Genomic DNA, 22,411 nt, shown 5'->3' on the forward strand with positions numbered 1-22,411 from the left:
TAACATAAATGGCAACTTCCCCTCCCTGCCTGCTGGGCCTGTCTTTTCTACAGAGCCTGTAGCCTTCCATTCCAACACTCCAGTCATAGGAGCCATCCCACCATGTTTCTGTGATGCCTGTTATATCATACCCCCGTAGACGTGCACACATCTCTAATTCCTCTTGTTTGTTCCCCATGCTATGGGCATTTGTATAGAGGCATCTGAGCTGAGCTCCAACTGAAGCCGGCTCATTGGCTGGAGCGGCTGAAATATCTCTACATTGCTCTGAGCATTTCTTATAGGTGCTGGGAGCTGACTGAGTGTGTTGGGATGGAATGATGCCCCCCTCCTCCAACACATCTAGTTTAAAGCCTCCTTGACCAGTCTGGCAAGCCTCCTACCAAAACTGCTTTTCCCCTTCTCTTACTAGAGCAGCTCCACCAGCCCCCAGTAGACCTGGCCTACAGACTTGGGTCCCGTGTTCAAGACACCCAAACCCCTGACTATGACACCACCCTTTTAACCATTTATTAACCTGGCCAATCCTCCTAGCTTCTTTTAGGTCCTCTTCTTTATCCTGAAGAATTGACAAAAAGACTATCTGAGCGCCAGAGCCCCTAACCACCTCTCCCAAGGCTCTGCAGTCCTTCTTAATGTTCTCCAGGCTACTGCTATCTATATCACTAGCACCCACATGGATCACCAGAAGTGGGACTTACTAGACCAGACAGCCTCTCTGCAACATCCCTGACCCATGCCCCTGGTAGGCAACACATCTCCCTTGAGACTGGGTAAGGCTGACAGATGGCTGCCTCTGTTCCTTTCAAAGCAGAGTCCCCTGCTATTACGACCTGCCGCTCTTTCCTGGCAGCACCAGTAGAGATCTTCTTTAGCAGTGCACCAGCCGCTTGTTCATGGTGCAAGTGCGTTTCCTCATCAGCCCCCTGCAGGGCAGCAAAGCGGTTCTGGGTGGGGACAACAGATTTAGGAGGAAGCCCCTTGCTTTTTTAACTGTCCTCTTCCTCCTTATTTTGTTGGTTTTTTTTGTTGTTGCTGTTGGTTTTTTGTTGTTGTTGTTGCTGTTTCCCACCTTCCCGGGTGGGCTACAGGGGACGCTCGAGGCCCCTGCACAGTTTGGGCGTGGAGCAAGCATTCGTGGTTACTCCCAGCTTCCCTGACATCTCGCAGCCTATTGACAGCATCCCGCAGCTCAGCCCCTGCTGCAGGAGGACCTCCACCAGGGAGCACCGGGTGCAGCGCTGCCCATTGTGCACCCTCCCCTCACCAGACCAGTGCAGGCACTCTCTGCACCCCGAGCTCTGCACTGCAGCCTCCCCTCCCACCGGCTCTGTCTGGGCGCCTACGCTGCCACCGCCGGGGCAGCCAGAGCAGAGCTCCCGGACCGGGCCCTGCTCACACGCCGAGTGCTCACCATCCCGCTCTGGTGGCCCTCGCAAACTGCCCCGACCCGCTCTGGTGGCTCGCCCGCTCTCCCTGGGGCAGGTTTTTACCCCATCAGGGCTGGTGCTGCTGCTTCCGGCTCCGCCCGCTGTGAGTCCCTGCTCGCTCTCGTCAGCTGAGCTGCCGGCTCTGGGCAGGTCCTGTCGAGGACTTGAGGCTCCCTCGGTGGCTCTCGCCGCTCTGAGTTGAGGCTCTTGGACGCTGGTCTCCCCCCCGCTTCCCGGTGTTGAAGGCGTCCTCACGAGCTACTCACCGCAGCAACTGACCGGGTAGACACAACAGGAATGCACAGAGCTCCTGCCAAGGAGCTGAGGCACCTCTGCTTGGACTATGAGTGGTGAAATGTCACCTGTTCACCTATTTCATATCAAAAGTATCAAGTATCAAAATACCTCAATGATGATGATTCCCTGAAGTGGAAAAGATACTTCCTAACTTTTTTTTTTCCCTTGGAATTCTGTGTTATGAATCTTCTTGCACTGGAAACATAAAATAGCAGAGACATCAGACATAAGCAATGCCATTTATTGAAGCTTGAAACAAGTATGTCATCATAGTTTGCTTTTTAAACATTGAAATGTTAGAACAGCAGTGAATGTGCTATGTTTTCCTGAGCGATCTGTTGAAGCTGATGTGTCTCAGGATAATATGATAATATAATGATTACACCTGTGCACTTAATACTCTCTTCAGTTTTCAGAATACTGACCATCTGGGTTGGGATCATAAATTCACATTTACTTAAAATAGTTATGTCATAAGAAAAGAATCTGGCTAAATGGATGGGAAAGATGACTGCACGTATTATCAGCATAGAGGAGATTATGAGGCTGATGAGTGTGATGTAAGATCCTATGTAAAATAGAGCAAAATAGTGCTTTATTAAAACAGTTTATGTTCTTGTCACAGTCTTTTCCCTAAAATTTTAAGTTGAGCACCAGTGATGACTATTCTTCCCTGGGTAGAAAGATTATTTTGATTAATGTCCATAAATTATTTATTCACTTTTATCCATTTCAAAAGAAATGAAAAAAAACCAAACCAAAACAAAAAAAAACAAACCCAACCCAACCCAACAATGAAGCTAGAAATGGCTTTAATCTACACTAGCTAAAAGGAGCACTGGAATGGACAACCCTCCCAGGCACGTTTCCACCTGCGCTATCAGTCATCTTCTTTGTCTTTAGCCCATATACCTGATGGCCACTTCTGCTGACCTCTGTGGATAAAATATTGCAGGTACCTCTGAGCATAGAACAGTCTGACTGTAAAGTTAATCTAACTTTGTCCTGCTCAAATCCTAGAGGATGCTTCCAGGAACACCAGTCTGGCTTGTCTGGCCATCAGAGAACTGCATTGGATGTAGCAGTACAGGCTCTGCTCTACACAATGCAGCCTGATGACAAGCCCTGCCCGAATACTTCCCGAATCAGATGGAACACCTCCGCTTCTTCATATAATTCAGTATTTCTGTGCCCAGTTGAATAAGAACTGTCAGGATTTCCATTGCTCAAAGGGTCAGCAGCCACTCAGGACCTCAGAAGGAGATAAGCACACTGTGGAACTTAAAAAGCATTATGTCTGGTATTGGCCAGCAACACCATAGACATGTACTATTTTAAGGGTATGTGCATGCATGCTGTGTCACGCATGCACATGCACCATTGTAAGTCATCCCCCACAACTGTTACATTAGCACCATATTTTTAACAGTGGATTTTAAGTTTTACCAGCACCTATAATTGGGGTTATATTGCCATCACAGAAGTTAATAAATCTAACTTTACCATGCTGCATATCCTGAACTCTCAGAGAGATTTCAAGAGAAGAAGTAAGCCCTTAGCCAAAGGTCACAAATCTATGAAAAAGGACAATCAATCAGATTTGTGGCCAAATATTTCTATTAACATTCCTAAAGGTTTGTCTAAAAGTATGACTACTGGTAGTCATAGCTCTGTAACCATAGTGACACCTGGATTCATGGCCATGTGCCTCACTTTGCACTGCATAAATGTGACATTTTCCTGTATTACAATCTCAAGTTGTCAGGTAGCTAGGGAGTAAATCTGAGATTTTCAGAAGAGTGAGAAGAACCAAGGTGTCCAAATCTGTCTGAATTTTAAAGGAATCCAAATGTCAGGCTCTGTCCAGCTCTTTTGAAAATGCCCAGTTTTGCCTTAAAGGGTCCAGTCTGGTCTCCCAAACGTTTGTTCTGCCATTTTCTTCAACAGCAAAACAGATACAGTATTTGGCTGGTGCTCTCCCAATGCCTGAAGCCCAGAGCTACACAGACACTCTGGGTCTCAGGCTCCTGTCCCATGTGCCCTCACCCTCAGTATGATCAAGGATTTGCAATGGGGAAAAGTTTACTATGAGTGAGTACTTTTGTGAATGTGGTTTTAATTTTTAATTTTAATCAGTCTACTAGGAGATACTTGATTAAGTCATAGCTCTGAATATTGGTGCAAGTGACTATCTATTAAGGTTGTAGATCCAACCACCTTTGCTTTTCATGGTACCAAGAAATGTAGTTTAAAGTGTATTTGGAACTTAACATCCCATATTTGGTGGGGCTTTCAGGCAACAGCAAGACACACGCAGCAGAAGAAAACTGGCCAGGACAGGTTATGGTTGAGGTATCCTTTAGAGGTTCAGTCAAGTACTAAATGAACATTTTTTCTTTTGAAAAAACCCATGTTTCAATTCAGCCCGCACATCATAATCAGTTATTAGAAAAAACTCTGCTTTTAAACACATGAAATGTGCAAACAATTTCGAGAAACACTGCCACTTCACCTTGATTCCTAAATGCAGAAAAGTGAGTGAGCATAAAGAGATCTGGCCCACAGTGCCCCTCTGTGCCTACTGCCCCATCAGCCACCTTCACTTAGCACTCAAGTAAGCAGTGCTGCTGTTTCCAGTGAGTTTTGAAAGAGAAGTGGAAGAAAGAACAAGTTAAACATTCATTTATAACAAACAAACAAAAAAAAAACCCCAATATTCTTGCAAGCTTGTTTCTAGCCTCTATGCATGCCTAAAAGTACTAGCTGCTGGTATGCTGCAAACTATGTTACAGAATTTGGACTATTACAGAAAAAAAACTTGTAGCAGTAAATTAGGACCAATAACCCCAAGGGATGTGTTTTCCTGTTTTGATCAGAGATTTCCATTTATGTTGGATGGTTAAGAAAAAGAAGAAGAAACATAAAACCTGTAAACAGAAGCCCTACTCAAAGCAATTAGATAAAAACCAACTAGTGCCGAGCAGCTTGGTTGTTTTCTTGATTTTGAGGTGATTTTCTCCTTGATTTAGTGTAATTCTGTTGTCTGAGGCCTCGCTGATCCCCGTATCTTGCTTTGTTATGAATTCGAGGCTGACTACATGTGAAGCAGCACTGAGTCTGTATGGACGGCAACAAGCACTTGCCAATGCCTTTCAGCCTCTGGCAGAACTGAACTGAGAGCTGGTCTTTGCTGCAGGGTGGCCCTATGGTGGAGAAGATGAGAAGAATTAGCTATATTTTGCAGACACATGATCTACATTTCTAGAATTTTAATCTGCTTTATGCCAGACAGTCATGTGCCTGTTAAGGCTTTTCCTTATGATGGCTTTCTCTTCCTTTGTATTACAGGTCACCTTGATTACCCTGAGATTTTAGGACTTCTAAGTGAAGAGGTCCTATTAAACTTCACGCAACCTTCTGTCTTGGAAAATATAACTCTCTTTTGCTACAGCTCAGTGAGGCTTTACTTTTGCAGCAGACACAGCTGATCAATATTTTCCACTTCAATGTTTCTGCTTTAAAGAACTGCCAAAGAAAGTCCAGCAACAACGATCTGTAAATCTGGTGCTTTTGCTTCTTGTAAAGGACATTTAAGACAAGCACAATGGGCTGCCAGTGTGCTGCAGAGCCATGCAGGGCAGGCAGAAGATCATAGACAAGACATGTGGAACTACACGTTCAGCTAGACCACCCTTCAGCTTCTGCAGCACAAGAATAAGCCAGGGATTGGTACTGTGTGAATTATGGTGCTGATACACCTGTTGTAGCATTAATAAACTGAGATGTGTCAAATTTATTTAGATATTACAAAATGGGGGTCCTTAGTTGTGAAAATAGATGGCTAGGGGGAGAGTCAAGGTTTGCAAAAGTAGGAAGATGGTGGATTAGTCAAATGCAAGGCTATTCAGCAAATCCCCTCACATTAGAACTAAGGAAACTCAGTAAAACTAGTGTAAAGGTAGTTTAAAACAGATAAATTACTCATTTTCACAGCAAGCTGTGAACCTCTGGAACTTGCTGCCACAGGAGAAGGTGAAAGCAGACAGCATGGCAAGGTCAAAAAGGGATGCAACATATTCATGGAAAAAGTTCCATAAATTTAAAGGCACCAAAAAGGGTGCTTCTAATAGGCCTAATATGTCAGTTGGGAATGCTGGAGGAATACCATGGAAATGAATCACAGGAAAGGACTAAACTATATTCTTCTCAAGTAGCATCTTCTAATGCCACTCCTGGAGGTACAGTGTTGGGCTTCATGGACCACTGGTCTACCCACTAGGGCATTTCTTACTTTTACTGGTCCTTTGAGCTTTTATTCACAGAAATAATATTACTAGTCTGTGTAGGTAGTATTTATCCAAGTCCTTCTTTCTCAACATGAGAGGGACAGGAGATAAGCAGTCCCATTCAACCCTCAGGCAAAACACGTGCTGAAGATCTTTGAGCAGCAGCAGGAGTGATGCATCACTCTCAAGCGTGTGACAGGTATGTACTGCCCTCAGGAGTCAACCTCTTGTCTCACTGCCAGATTGGACCCTTACTGCTGACTTCCTAAAGGGTAAAAATATTCTCCAAAAGGCTTTTGAAGCCTTTTCCAGAAGGACTCTGAGCTGTTGCTGCCCTTAGCTGAGGGTACCTGCTCAATAATGCACTACAGAGGCTAAAGTTACCTTTCTGTAAGCTTCCTCCTTCCCCTGCCACTTCTCTTCTGGGCTTTTGAGGGAGAGAGATACCCTGAGTAACAAAAGGACTTCTCTCCACCTCTTCATTTTGGGGACTGAATTTATAGTGCCAAGACTGTATCTGGGTTCATTGCCAGTCAGATTTTGATTACAGTGCCTCACTTTGCTTCCTTGTGCTCCCAGTTCAGAATCTGCAGTTCCCATAGGGGTACCTATCGTAAGAAATGGCATCTGTTTAGACTCACAGCATGTCCCTCCAAGCCCTCTGAGCAGCCTGTGAGTTACTTAAAACAAGTCAGTACAAACAGACCTATTCATTCAGTTGAGGCATTATGAATTAGGGACGCATGCTCAGAGAACTGCATTCCCCAGCCTGAGAACACAAGGCCAGAGGGGCTAGAGAACAGGATAACACGATCCTGCCAACAGTGTGCCTGAGCAGTAGCACGTTAAGCTGACTTGTAATTACTGAGCCCCTGGTAATCAAAACAAGCTGGCAAATTGGGTCAGCTCCCAGTTTTTTCAGAATCTCAGCACAAATGGAGAACTTTTTGGAAACTGTCTGATGCAGGTGTGGTAACATACCTGTACTTTTCCTGCACTCTTGCAGACTGCATTTCTGATATTCTGTGGGCTTGGGTTTATCCACACACATACTGTCGTTTTCAGTTTCATTAGTTTCTGTGTTCATGCACTCCACAGTTCTTTGCTGAATGCCCCCTCCACAAGAAACGGTGCACTGAAAGAGAGTAATTTTAACATAAAAGCCTTCTACATGGAAACTGTGTAATATGCCAATACTTGAACTGTAATGTGACAGGAAGCTAAAAATGCCCTATGATCCAGAACCAATGACGCTGAAGTACTTTGTGTACTGTATTCTTCACCCAGACGCATCCACTGTGCATAATGGCCAGATTTGGCAGGGTGTAGTAGAGGGTAAATAGTATAAATATAGCATCTTGAAATGTGTAACCAGGGTGAGAAGAATGTTTTCTACAAGAGGAGGGTGAGGATGATCTGAAATGCCGATCTACAACGTAAGTGGGTAGTAATCCAAATTAGTACTGTACACCGACATTTTTTTTGTTTCCTGTGTTTTCTCACCATTTAAATTAAACATGATTAATCAATTGCAGTGTTAGGTCTAGAAATGACTGAGCTGAAGATTAAAACAAGCTCAGTGAGATGTTTTTTCTTTGGTGACATTTACACTGTGGTTACCCATTCTTTACGACCACAAAACAACTGCCAGCTGCTTGTTCTGGCTGCACACAGATGGCCAAAAAAAAAGAACATTTTCAAAACATGCTCCTGTACTATTGTGTAAATGCACTTAATTCTTCCAACATCCTAGAGCATCTGAGAATTCCAGTTAATATTAAATTCTTTTTCTCTTCACATATATAGTGGCCAGGAACACAAATACTTCAACAGATAGAGAATGCCAGCTAATGAAAAGCAAGAGATGAAGACGGGACTGGTACCTCTAATTTTTACGCAAATTATCTTCTCTCTAATGTTTCTGTGCGTAAGACAAAATATTACTGGTGTGAAGTACATTTAAAAGATCTTAGGTACTCTTGTGGCAACTTTAGATTGATGTTTAAAAAAGGTATTTTAGAAAGTGAAGTAAATGGGATTAATAAATCAGTAAAATAGTTGTTATACATTTTGGTATTCAGTTGCTTATCTTATGCATATCCCAACATTTTCACTTCCACATTTAATTGTTAGTTTCACTGTGTATTATATTATATTCATATCCCATCTAATGGCCTTGTGTCATAAACAACTCATTAAATTTTCTGTGTTAAATGACTCTCCATTGTTTCTTTATTTGTGTCTCCTGGCTTTGGTGTTCTTTCAATGTTCTCCGCTGCTGTAAGGAGTATTTGTAATGTATGAATAGGTTTATTAAGAAAACTGGAGGGAGAGCTTCATTTGATATACCATTTTTTTTATAACCAAAAATGTATTGCAGACACTGGAAGGTTCCCCAAAGATACACCTTATATTTGTCAAGTAGATTTTCAGAAACCAGAGTAGACAGGTATTGGTCAAAATTCAGAGTTTCTGTTTCTGTGGGCAAGTTCAATATTCCACAGAGTTGCTTTAAGGGTCACCCTGTCCCCCAGTAGTCTCAGAGTTGAAAATTTTGAAGGAGTAATGGAAGAATGTCAATGATATCTCCTTTTTCATTTTCACTCTGCTGCCCAGAGAAGCTGTGGCTGCCCCATCCCTGGCAGTGTTCAAGGCCAGGTTGGATGGGGCTTGGAGCAACCTGGTCTAGTGGAAGGTGTCCCTGCCCATAGCAGGGGGTTGGAACTGGGTGAGCTTTAAGGTCCCTTCCAATCCAAACTGTTCTATGATTAGAAAAGGAAAAAAAAAAACCCAAAACAAACAATCAACCATCCAACAACACCTATTGCAGCAACAAGAAGGAAAAGCTACAATGTTTATGACCTGAAGGAACTGAGATGGGCTGACTCTGAAACATTTAGTCGTATTTTCAGATCTTCCACTGTAGCTCTGCATAAGAAACTGTACGTGCCACAGGCACAGAGGTTCACAGACAAGTGGGTAATGTGACCAAATATGTCCAACTCATGACGGCACATAAAAGAAGAACTGAATCCTACCGGGCCCCATGCCTGGTTAGTCCACTGCGTACAAGGTTGCTTGTTACATGGTGCAATGGCATTAGGTCTTTTTGTCCAGTCACAGTGGCCTTCCTCTGGGCAGTAGATATGTCGCTTTTGCTGTCCACCACCACATGTTCTTGAACACTACAGAAGAGGTGCACAAACCATTAAGGTGAGAAGTGGGAACGGATGAGAACCCAGAAACAGACCATGATGACAGCAGGAAATCTTCCTCATTTAGAAAAGTGGAACAACAGGTAACAAGAGGCATATCACTGACCCATGTGATTTAGAAAGATGCAGGCCAGCCTGCAATATCAAGTCTTACAGTCCGCATATGAATAAAAGCTCTACGCTGAAACATTTATTTCTTCGCATGATTGGAAAGAGAGACAAGAAGCCTTTATTGGTCAAAATACTTGCGAAAAGCTGTTCCTGGCACATATTAATGCATGGAATATAGGAAAACATGGAAGTGGCAACACAGAACAGGCAACACAGAACTGCTCACTAGCACCACTGGCTACAGTAATTTCTCTAACAAGAATGAGATTGGAAGTCACATGTCTGCAGGATTAATCTGAAATATTTACTGAAGACAGTACAAATTCATGAGAGGCAGCATCTCATTTTTATGAGGTATTCAAGGACATTAAAATTCACACAATCTATAAAATAAATTAAGTGTTTGGCCATAAAAGCATCATACAAAGACAATGACCCAGGTTATTTTTAGACATTTTTTTTCCCACATCCTAGTATGACATACTGCACACAGACCAATATGACTAAGTAATTTTTACTATTACTCACTAGGTCTACAGTAGAGCCTGCTTAAAATACACAAAAGATTTTGTACATTGACACGAAATGAGGTGCCAGTTACACTTTGAATAATGCATTGTTCCTGTCCTACAAGGAACTGCATCCCTATGGACAGAGGTCTAGAGCTGACATTTGATAAATGAAGCTTTTCAATCCAATTCTATTCAGTATTCTTAGCATGAGGACAACTGCCAGGGTTGGACAAATGTTTGCATGAAATATTGTAAGTAAGTGGCAAATGAGTGAAATCATTTGGCTACATTTTATTTTTAGAACTCTTGCTCACTGCTCTGAAGGGAAACCCCCATCCTGGTCTTATTGCAGCTGTGATTTGTCAGTGGCCTGTAAGGAAGCAATCTGATCACCTCCTTTGGAATCCAAAAGCATCAGGTCCACAGTGTCTCAAACACTGTGGTCCGTCTCCAAAGCTGCTTTTAGTGGGTGCAAACACCAAAATGTAATCAAACCACGTGCCTTAGCTGACACAAATATGTGCCTGGCTGCCTATGAGTTTGCTGCCACAGATTTCTATTACAAAAGTGAGATATAACTTAAGTCTGACCTCAGACTCTAGCCCCATAAAAGTCCAGCGCAAAAGTGTAAAATTCTAAAATTAATTCTAAATTAATCATAAAGTAACACTGAAATGGCAGCAAAAGGAATAAGTCTGAATGAATCACATTTACTGATCCAGTATGATAGCTAAAACAAATCTTCTTCCAGGCCATCTTCTTCTCTCTTTCAGGGTATGGTAATTTACAGCTCTATCTGTGTATCACATGCAATCCTAAGAATGATTCTGGGAAGTCTTAAAAACATCCATGATAACACTATACACAAGGACTGCAAAGCCTTTGAGTGGTACGAGCTGTGCATCTACCTTTAAGCCTAAGCTGACCTACAGCATGTCTCTCAGACACTTAACCGACACATACTTGCTCTTTCCTAAAGCTTCTTTTAAACAATACCTCATTCCAGGGCTCCACATGCCACTGCAAGCAAGGCTCCATGTTACAACTAATGTTGATTTGTGGTTTATATCCGAGTAACTGGCAATGAAAAGGCCTGAGGAGTCGCTTCTCACGAACATCAATGCAGTGAACATCACGGGTCTTGAAACCTCCGTTGCAGTCAGCAGAGCACTGTCCGCAAAACAGAAGAAGGCACATACCTAAGTGATGCTCCACTAGGGGGCTGTCCCTTTCCCAGTCACACAGAAAGACAGCCTGAGCTCTGAACATCCTGACTCGGAGGGAATTTCCAGTTTACTGTAACAACAATCTGCTGTTGGGTATAAACACTGTGGTTTTCATCATCACCAATCAGAACACACTATATAAATACTTCCCTTTCTTCATTGGAATATCTATTAATAACATAAAGGCATATTTAATTAGGAAATCTTGCCAGCTATTTCAAAATATGTCATTGTGGAAGAGTCATAATACAGTAAACACAAAAAATGAATCCTGTATGCACAGAAATTGTCAGTTTAGTTGTTTCTCAGGGATGGAGAGAATGAGGAAAGAGGCACAGCTGCCTGAGTTGATTCTCAGACAGCCAATGGAAGACATAGGTGTCCATGGCATCATTTAACTCAGGCTGGCAAAACTGCTCCTTCTCTTAGCCCACAGATCTGAGCTGCTGTTGATACCACTAAAGGCAATGGACTCATCCTACAGCAGCGGTTCCCACCCTCACCTTCCTTGCTCTTAAACGGAGGATCCATAATCCAAGTGCAGCCTGGGTGAGAAGAGAGAGACACCCTGAGCCCCACTCACAGCCTCTGAATTCACTTCTCAGCTTGAAGGCGAGCCAAGAGAGCCCTACCAGCCTCCTGTTTCTCCTCAGAGGTTACCCCAAGGCCTCATGCAGCAGCACCAAGTTCTGTCCCCAGATATCAAAGCACAGAACCTGCTCTGATACTGAGAAACAACTGAATTTGCTTCCTCAAAGATGGGGACAAATATATATTAGCCAATTCTGCCTATACCACTTTCAGCTTTCATCTTTATTGCCATGCAATGCAACAATTGATGCTGTTCTCCTCTGTGCAAATAAGCATTCTTCAGTTGAACAAGCAAATTGAACATAATACTTTCCTGGAACCTAAAGGATGTTTAGAAGGGGAGTTCAGACTGTTGTTCACAGAAGTTTTTGTCCCTCTGGATAGAAACAGAAGTGACTGTGCAAGAAACTGAGCACATAGCCCCAAAATGTGCAAAATAAATTTGGTATTAAACTCAGGTATTAAGTCCTAGTCTCAAACACCTTTCTTTTAGGGGAGGGAAAGAATTAGATGAGAGTAAAAGAGCGAAGAAGACTCTACTGCACCAGTAGGGGAATACAGCCATCTTGTTGTGATAAGGTGCCTTAAAAATGTTAGAAACAAGTTACAAGAAAAATAACTGCCACATGCAAAAGCAAAAAAAAAAAAAAAAATAGCAATTTTTATATATGAAATTGATATTAGGTTTGTATAGCTCAATTGCTGGAAAATAGGGGTGGCTAATACAATAGAAATATGCAAGGAAAAGCCTTTTGTCTCAAACTGGCCTCACAACTGGATTGACACTTTAGAACATTTGTTTCCTGTAGTATTTTATCCTTATTTTATCTTTATTTTATCATTAAACCCGATTTCAAGCTACTTCCTGTGACGTAACTAGCATCCACTTGTTGCAAGAGCAGTAACATCTATAAAGAAAAAGTGAAGGTGAAATATGACCTATTGCAACTGAAACTGCAGATATCTACATACCATTTTAAATTACTTTCCAATGCTTAAAATGGTTACACAATGCCTTGGCCTTTTGTGGACTTTCTAGAAAGGCATGTGTTTCACATACAAATCAATTCTATGTCAAAGAGCTCAATTATACAACACAAGTTCTGTAACTGTAACCTTTTCTTTGTATGAATCTGCCCTCTAGCTCAATGGAAACAATGCTATCTGCAAAATCATACGTACTGACACAGTTTGAGAGATCTGTTTTTTTCTTTATTAAATCAACATTACTGCAAATAGAATTTTATAGTTTTTCTCTTTTGAGTCTTGAAAAATAACCCAATGTTTGAAGCCCCAGCTTTAGATAGCATAAAGACAAAAATGTAACAAGCTTCAAGAAGTCATTGAAGTCCTTCCGGATGCTCATCGCACATCTTCTAATACCGAAAAAGAATTAAAATGCAACTCCTTGGGTTCCACTTACTACCTTGGACACTCTTCTCTCTCTTGACCTCACCTGTCTACGTAGCAAGGACCATGTAAGACCCTAGTCATGGCAGGCATTCTCTCTACTACATCTTTGTTTAGGTTTTGTAACATAAAACTTGGAACTTACATGAATGGGGAACAGACCATGTTGCATAAGAGATAATACATGCTGGCAAGGGTGAATAGAAACGTATTAACACCCTCTCCCGAATTTCCACTTGCTTCTTAAAATCAGGACATGTCTCTTGAGGCAGAGATCAAAAATATGCCATATGCAAATATCTACAACTTTGACCTAGGATCTCCACAGAACGTGGACAGTGAGCCCTGCTTTAGCTCTAGATGAAAGAGTTGACAAGCCTGACCCCTACACAGGAAGAACAGAATTTACAGGAGATGCGTTTCCATAAATAGCTTATTCAGGAAATTAGCAAATTAGTGCTGACTGGTCATCTGGGAATCACGCATGCATTCACTGAATAAATAATTATTTTTAAAATGAAGTATTTTGAACTTGCTACTCTTTGAACTAGCAAGCTTACTGTTCATACACAGCTCTGAATCAAGTTACCTTGCTCCAATTTCCTGTCTTCCAGCTAGCGCACGGGCGGAGATAACATTTCCTTGAAGGATCAGGCTTTTTCATGTGCTGACAGTGAGATGTGTTGCTGCTGCTGCACTCCACATGTCTCCAGAAAGCCCCCATTCCACAAGTGGTAGAGCACTGCACATGGGTGAGAGGAAAGCCCAGGGGCAAATGCAGCATTAGTGAATCATTATGGAAACAATCAGGATTAATCAATCAATGTAAGTGTTTAGAGCAATTTTAGATGGCCTAGCTTATCTGAGATACTCAAGGGGAAGATTTCAAATTCATCTAAGTCTTACTTCAGGTTCTGTTGCTTTGTTAAGACAATACAAATTCTAATTTGTACCATACACCGCTCTTCTCTGGCAAACTCATGCTGACTGAGACCTTCTAAATCCATACCAGCTGTTCCATTGTTTCCTTCTGCTGTCTTTGGGGATCCAGTGTAAAATGTCATTGCATCCAATCTTCAGCACAGTTACCTCTCTATCCCCAGTACTGCTCATGAGACATTCAGCAAATGGAGTGCAGGATGCTGAAAATCTGAAATAAATTGTATGAGGCTCTTGCAAAAACTGTGCAGGAAAAGGATTTTTGAAACGAGTTCAGAGAGTGGGTGTTTCCAACATTTGGGAGGGTTTTAGTGGCTGAGGTAAGAAAATATTGATCATGCCAATCCAGATCCCAAGAGTTCACCAAAAAAGTCACTATCATTTTATTCTGAAGCAGGAAGGGGTGAAAAGTGGCTGGAAACACCCATTTACCTTTAAAAGGGAGGGGCAGTGAACTATATACAGAGAGACAAATCCAACACGCTCCAAGCAGCCTGTAGCTGGCATGAGAAACAGCATAAATAATATCGGTTTAAGTGAGCAAAATGATAAAGAGAGCAACTGCTATTGTGTGGTTTGAACTCCCTACGCATTAGTGGGAGAGTTAAATAGGGAAACTGAGTAAGTGTCCTTGGAAAGATAAGGAAAGCTAAGCTGAAGTTAAGGAGGAGAAAAAAAAAAGACAACCTAAATGCTGAAGACATGGAACTGTTACCAGATTCAGTCAAAGAAATGAAAAAAACATTAATGGTCACAATAAGGAACTTTGGGAAAATTGCACATTATGAAGAGAGTGAATCTGCAAGGTCTCTGCAGCATGCTATCTCCAGCTTCTGAGACTCCTGAGACATCTGTCCAAGAGGCCACAAAGATCCTGTTGAAGTGGACTGCATACCACTGTTCAGATTTGCATAGTCACGTATCTAACCAAGACAACTGGTTTGTTCAGGAGGACTTACTATCCTTGTCTTGGCTGCTGTTTGCTGGCTCTCCCAGCCCCGCTGTATGACTCTGAAAACACCACATCTTTATTGAAGGGCTTTGATCAAAGCCCCATTCTGAGCATTCCTGAGAAGAACAAGGGCAGGTTCAGGGATGATGTTGGGCAGATCCTACTTACAAAGCTTTACGTTCTAGTCTGAGGGAGGTGAAATGCAGCAGGGTTCTTTCAAAAATTGCTGTGAGAAGATTCAGAGCCAAGAAGAAAGACATGATGTTGCAAATAGTACTGGGAGAAAGCTTTAGCTTTCTTGACAATTGTTTCATGTCACATAAAGACCAATCACTCTGAAGTTCAGGAAGGCTTTCTGCTTTTCCCTTTGTCATTCAGGAACCAAGATTACTTCTTGTCACAGTAGATGTCTATTACAGAAGGAGGAAGTGCAGGTGACTTTCCAGGACTAGTAAGTGAGGTGCAGAATGGGCAGATATGGTGGTCGTGGGGTATATTTGATACCCAGATAACACTTAGAAAGGGAAAAGTAACAGCCCAGAATGACCTGGGAAAGTAGTAGGAAAGAAGTTAAGAATTACACACAGTAGCGCTAGTGTCATTGGCACTCTTTTGCCCTACTCAGAAGAGTGTCCAGATGGCTTCACAATATCTCCAAAGACACAGATTCTAAAAATTCTCCTTTTCACCAGCTTTTCTTCTTCAAAGTTGGAAAAGAAAAAAAAGAAAAAAAAATTAAATGTACCAGGCTTCATATAAAGTTAATCTTAAGGAAAAAAAAATAAACAAACTTGAATGAGAATAGCAAAAGATGAGTAAGGTTAGATCCATAAGGATCCTCAAATTGATTTAATCAGTTCTGTGAAACCGAATGTATTGATGTTACTTCATTATTCATTCAAGTGTTCTTAAATAATCTTTTATCTGTTCAGAATTATTTTTTAAAATAGTTTGGAAAAGTCCCAGAGGATTAGAGAAGAACATATTTCAAGTTATCTTTAGGAAGAGAAAAAGTCAGATCTATGCCTAATGCAACACTTCATCTAACTTTACTTCACAAAAGTATATGGAAGAGATCAAAATTGTAAATACTAACAAAGAAGATAAAGCAGTAAAACAGCCCGCATGTACCTATCTAGCACAAAATATTCAGTTCAATATCATTCTCTGACAGGAGTACCTGCTACCTGGCTTAATGAAAATAGAGAGACAGATGATGGGATGTATTCTGACATGATCACATACAGCATTCTTTAGCAAATGTTGGAAATATGGTCTAGGTGAAATAATTTCGAGATTGGTGAGCAGCTAACTGAAAAACTGTAGTAAAGTGATCTTTGTGATTCAGTGTAAAACTGAAAAGGTCCTGCAGGGCTCTGTTCAGAGGCAAGCTCTCTTCAGTATCGACTCTCACTAATTTAATGAAGGATGGCATGCACTTAAAACATTTGCAGATGATGCCAAGCTGGAAGAGTTGGCAGGAATGTTGCGGGACACAATCTGAATTCAAAAAACATCTCACCAAGCTAAAAATTGTAAGAAAACACTCACCTGAAATTCAAAAACATGTGCAAAATACTCCATGTAGTGAGAACCTTTTATACATACATACACACACACATGCACACGTTTACACACATCTCAAACCAATCTCAGAACATCTGCTGATCTAGAAATACTGCATTAAGGAATCCAGGGTTTACAATGGACCACAAATTGAATAAATCAAAAGTATGACAGTTACAAAACAAGACAAATCTGATCCCATCGTTCACAAAGAGGGTCATAAATAAAATTATATCAATTATTCCATTTTATTTGCCAGAAACCAGCTGGGGCCATAATGGACATCGTTTATGAAGAAATATATGATGAAACTGAAGCAAGTCCATAAAAGAACAACAAAACCACCAGATATTTAGAAAATACTGGAAATATTTAGGGATGTATAGAAAAATCTAAAAAGTATTGGATTGTTTTGTTTAGAAATCATTTCCCAAAACAGTTATTAGGAAGACAATTACTGTCTGTGATCTGCACATAAAAAATAGAATCTTCATTTAGAGTACGAAGGATGTTGGTTATATGTAAGGAATGTATTTTTAATGGAGATAAAGAATTACTAGGACAGACTATAGCATTTCTGAACTATACACTTCTAATTTTATGTTACCACTACTACAAAACAGCTCCAATATGCAATCACCTAAACTTCAAACAAAGCTGCAGAACTCGGTATTACAATGTCTCCCATGTACATGTGCTGGACAAATTACAAACCCTGGATATACTGATTTAACTTTGGACTAATAATCTTTGCTTTGTAGATTTGAACTGGTTTTATGAGGCTGAAAGCTGCTCTGAGTTTAGAGGCATTTGCTAATGGTGGATACAACCACTGACAGCGGGATGTGACAGAAATGCACCACAATAATCTGTTAACAGACAACTGAAAATATGTGTAAATATCCATAGTATTAATGTGCGTTACACAGTAATATAGCTAACGTATCTACATGACCCTGGTCACATAGTAAGTTTGAAAACAGACATAATTTAGACAGAAATTGTGTGTAACTGAAGGCTACAACATAAAAGCACATCTACAGCTAACTCATGTTATGTACTTATTTGGAAATACACACATATTCATTTAGTGTCTCCAGGATTCATCTAATTGCTTAATATTTTGCTGTGCTCTAAAACAAAACCCTTGAGGTATTTCTGGTTATAGACAAACCTGAATATTGTGTCTCTGGAAAGCTTTAGAAAAGAATAGAGGTTTTTTTTCGGTTAGAAGAGACCTACAACGATACTATAGTCCAACTGCCTGATCACTTCAGGGCTGACCAAAAGTTAAAGCCCATTATTAAGGGCATTGTCAAAACAACTCTGAAACACTGACAGGCTTGGAGCATTGACCACCTCTTTAGGAAGCCACGTTATTACTGGTACAGGCCAGGATGCCATTGGCCTTCTTGGCTGCCTGGGCACAAGCTGGCTCATGCTCAGCTCCATCAGTCAGGATGCCCAGGCCCCCTTCCACCAAGCAGTTTCCAGCCACTCTTCCCCAAGCCTCAAGCATTGCATGGGGTTGGGGTTGCTGTGGCCCAAGTGCAGGACCCAGCACTTTGCCTTGTTGAACCTCACGCCATTGGCCACAGCCCATGGACCCAGCCTGCCCAGATCCCTCTGCAGAGCTTCCTACCCTCCAGCAGACCAGCCTCTCCTTTCTGCCCTTTTTGTAGAGAAGCATCACATTGACCGATCTCCAATTCCCTGGGACCTGCCCACTAGACCAGGACTGCTGATAAAGGTATAATTTCGTACACTGGAGTAACACTCGCTAGCTTCCAGTCAGCAGGAACCTCCCCCGACTCTCAAGAACTTTGGTAGATGGTCAAGAGGGGTCCTGCCGTAACATTCACTAACTCCTTCCGCACTCTGGGACAAATCCCATCAGGCCCCACAGACTTGGGAACATTCAGCTGAGAAAACGCAAGTGACCAGTTACGCATAGTTTTGCAGAATCCATAAATACACACATATTCTGTGTAAGCAATCTGATATTAGATAATCCAAGTAACCATTCTTTTTTTTCCCCTCGTGACAAGCATTGCATCAAAATGTATGGCACTCCTTTCAGATAACTGTAACAAACTAAGAAGCTTTATTTCCTCAGCAGTGGTTCAGACAACAGTTCACACCCTCCACTTCTTATGAGTTAAAAATAACTTACCTCACTCCAGTTGCCTACCACCCAGTAGGCATCACCAGGCAAACTGTTGGATGTTATCAGGTGGCTGTTTCCTTTGACACTGGTTAAAATGCCCTCAGATGTTGCACTTTGGTTCCGGAGAGCAGGCTCTAGAGCTGACGACTGTGTGCTGGTGATTACAGTTTCAGGTAGCTTCCTTTCTCTTCTGAGGTCAGTCTGATCCCTTGGTATGTGACCAAACACTGTGGGTGTTACTGTAACCAATGCTTGTGGGTTAATTACTTCTACAACAGGCACATCAACTTGCAGTCCGATATAATCTGCTGTTGCTGGAAATGCCAACCCTTGCGCTGCTCTGCTAACAGGAAGGAGAGTAGAAGGGTCTTGGTGAGGAGATGCTGGCGGGGGCTGAGAAGTCATACTCTCATTTTGAAGGACAGGAGACACAGTATGCAGCGGTGTGCTCTTGGTTCTGATTTCAGGATTGAGTTCCGTGCTGTAGGGGAGATCAATCGTTTTTTCACTGCCTCCAAGTGACCCGTCCATGTAATCAGATTCTTCGGTTAAATAATCATAACTGGAAGTTATTTCTGGATTACTGGTAAAAGAGGAGATGGGACTGTCCTCACTTTTTTGCACCTCACTCTCTACAGTAGAAAATGGCTCACTTCCAGAAGTATTTTGAACATGTTTTATAATTTCAGTACTTAAGCTATTGTGAAAAGGCCATGAAGTAGTGTTTTGGTATGAACTATTTTCAGTAGAAACAACTGGATAATTGTAAACATCACTTGGTCCAGCAAAATTATTTTGTATCATTCTGTTGGCTGTTCCTTCTTCTTCTGAGATAGTACCTAAACCAGAGGATGTAGGCAAACAGGGAGTTACACTTTCAAGCTTGGGTACTTTTGTTGTTGTATGGGACCTCAGGCTTGGTATGGGTATTCTGTGAGGAGGAGTCTCTCTGGGATTAGCAGTTGTTTTCCTGATTATAATCTTTCCTCTTCTGGGTGCCAGTGGGCGTATCAGAAACCTTCCAGCAGAAGGACATTGCTGGAGACCACACAGGGCCTTAGAATTTGGTCTCTTGGAAGTATCACAAGGCTCTTTGTTATTTTTGGCACAAGTGACATTACGAGTCCTTATTCCACCACCACAAGTAACTGTGCACTGCAAAGAAAACAGAATTATTGCTATCTTCCCTCTTCATTCTGCTGCACATAAAAGTAAGTTTCAAAAGGCATCTGTTTATAATTAAGAATCATCATTATAAATAATCAATAACATCATTATAAATAATCAATAACAAAGCTTTTCCTGAGGTACAAGCCCTTTATCCCAGTGATGTTCTATCATGGAGGTCTTTCCAAACACTTAGAACAGTAAATGTTGCCTTGGGGAAACAGCAGTGAAAAAAGACTACACAATAAGGACAAAATAAGAAAGTAATATGCTAGAATTTTATTTCTTCAGTGAATTACAAAAGTTGTTTAGCCAGTACCTTTTCCACCAGGGTTATAAAAAACAGACTAAAAACTTGCCATCAAAACCATACCTGACTGGCTCAATCCTGGATACAAAAAGTGCCACAAACCCGCTGCAATCATCCAGACAACTCACAGATCTTTGCTGACTTTATGAAATGGATTTTTCATTCAGTCTTAATGCAACTACAACATGATGCCAGGGCTGCTAGTACATCTCTCCTAAATTATAGACTACTGAGAGTAATACCCTGGCATCTATTTAAATGGGAGCACTTCTCTGGTTTGAGGTATTAAGGCTGGCTGACTGGAGATGTTAAATGCAACAGGCTGGAGGAAGTCTTCCTAGGATGTGAAGAAGCCTGACCAGCTAATTCAGCTATCTTAAACCAGGTGCTTAAGTGATGAAGTGATGAATACTCCTACTGCCAGCATTTTAAAGCCCCTTTTTAGAGCTAGTCTAGGTCACAGGGCAGTAGAAACACCAGTGACCTTGTTTTACTGAGACACTCTCTACTGTTAACACTTGTAAAATAACATCAGCTCTGCAGCAAAAGGAGTGTGGAAGAAAGCAAAGTAACCTCAGAGTAGGTAAGTTCATTACCTATTCTGTCTGCCTTGCATATTCAGCTGTGTAGCACATCAAAGTACTCAGAGCTATGCAAGTTTACATAAGCTGCATTTGACTATGTTGCTGCTTACACAGAAATACAACACACTTGTCAGACTTCGGCACTTGGATGACTTAGATTAGCATTTGTGTGAGTTAAAAGGAACATCCAACCTCATTAACTTTTTGGGGTAATGACTGCCTTCCAGAATTAGCTTTGAAAATCTCTGCTTTAGATTATGGCCAAGTACTAAAAAGGTATTTCAGAACAGCTACAACACTCTATCCTCATTTTCTGCCTAATCAAGTACATTTGGCTTACAAAATACAGACTTTCTAGCAGCCAGATAAATGCAGATGGAAGTTATGCCTGTATAAAATTTCTCCTGTACATTCACCAAGAAAGAACATTCTGCAGTCACAAGTCTCCTGACAATACTTTAATTTCTGCAGGTAAAATAGTCAGTTTTATACTCCCTCCCCAATTTCTATAGGAGTAGAAATTCATTTTTATCAGTAACTTGCAAATAAAATCCAATGACACAGGAGCACTGGCTGTATTCTGTAATAGCATGTCACTTCTATATATTGTACTGCTAGCCATGTAATCCCAAGTCTGTTTTTTCACATGCACTTAAAACACAGTGTCCACTCAGTTTACAAAACAATCAACATTCAGTGATGATGGTTTGTGAGCAGCATAAACGGAATTAATACTGTTACAGAATTCTACTAGTTCATTATTTGAACCTGCTTTCAAAAACAGTGACTTTCGTAAAAAATCCCAAAACAAACCAAAACCAAAAACAGAGCTGGGAGAAAGCAGGGAGAGGATTTTTGCAAAAAGGAAATCGAGTATTTTCGCTTGGAACTGACCTACAATGATCATCTAGTCTGACTGCCTGACCACTTCAGGGCTAACCAAAAGTTAAAGCCTGTTGTTAAAGGCATTGTTCAAATGCCTCATAAACACTTGACAGGCTTGGGGCATCGTCTATCTCTCTAGGAAACCTATTCCAGTGTTTGACCTCCCTCTTGGTAAAAAAATGCTTCCTGATGTCCAGTCTGAACCTCTCCTGGTGCAGCTTTGAACCATTCCCATCCGTCCTGTCACTGGGTACCAGGCAGCACAGGGCTTTTACTCTTCCTCTTCTCTGTTGCCTCCTCTGGACAGATTCAAGGACCTTCACACCCTTTTAATGGTGGGTCCCAGCGCTGCCCACAGTGCTCCAGGTGAGGCTGCACCAACTCTGAACACAGTGAGAGAATCACCCCTGCTGACCGGCTGGTGATGCTGTGCCAGATGCACCCCAGGATGGGGTTTGCTCTCTTGGCACACGCTCCTGACTCACAGAGAGCCTGCTGCGTACCAGCACTCCCAGATCCCTTTCTTCAGGGCTGCTGTCCAGACACTCCTCTCCTAATCTATGCTTATGCCCAGCATTATTCCATCCTAGATGCAAAATCCAGCATTTGGACTTCTTAAATGTCATCCCATTAATCACTGCACAATACTCTGATCTATCCTTCTGCAGGGCATCTTGTCCCTCAAGAGAGCCAACAGCACCACCCCCCCCCCCGGTATCTTTGTCAAACTTGCTAATCGTGGGTTTGCCTCCTGCATCCAGAT

General features: G+C 41.7%; 1 protein-coding gene across 2 annotated transcripts in view; it reads right to left on the reverse strand.

The window, feature by feature from the left end:
• Positions 1–1,947: 1,947 nt before the first annotated feature.
• The window catches only part of ADAMTS12 (ADAM metallopeptidase with thrombospondin type 1 motif 12), a 157,363-nt gene continuing 136,899 nt past the window's right edge, over positions 1,948–22,411 (reverse strand). For both annotated transcript variants that reach the window (XM_062612884.1, XM_062612885.1), the window contains 6 exons: positions 18,709–19,857; positions 13,668–13,820; positions 10,848–11,021; positions 9,052–9,198; positions 6,995–7,148; positions 1,948–4,930 (listed from right to left, as the gene is read on the reverse strand). In XM_062612884.1, coding sequence (XP_062468868.1) covers positions 4,698–4,930; positions 6,995–7,148; positions 9,052–9,198; positions 10,848–11,021; positions 13,668–13,820; positions 18,709–19,857 — 2,010 coding nt within the window. In that variant the 3' untranslated portion in view covers positions 1,948–4,697. The remainder of the gene's footprint in view (positions 4,931–6,994; positions 7,149–9,051; positions 9,199–10,847; positions 11,022–13,667; positions 13,821–18,708; positions 19,858–22,411) is intronic.

Source organism: Pezoporus occidentalis, unplaced genomic scaffold (genome assembly GCF_034315485.1).
Source record: "Pezoporus occidentalis ecotype Australia unplaced genomic scaffold, CSIRO_AGI_Poc_V1 ctg162, whole genome shotgun sequence".
Taxonomy (NCBI): Eukaryota; Metazoa; Chordata; class Aves; order Psittaciformes; family Psittacidae; genus Pezoporus; species Pezoporus occidentalis.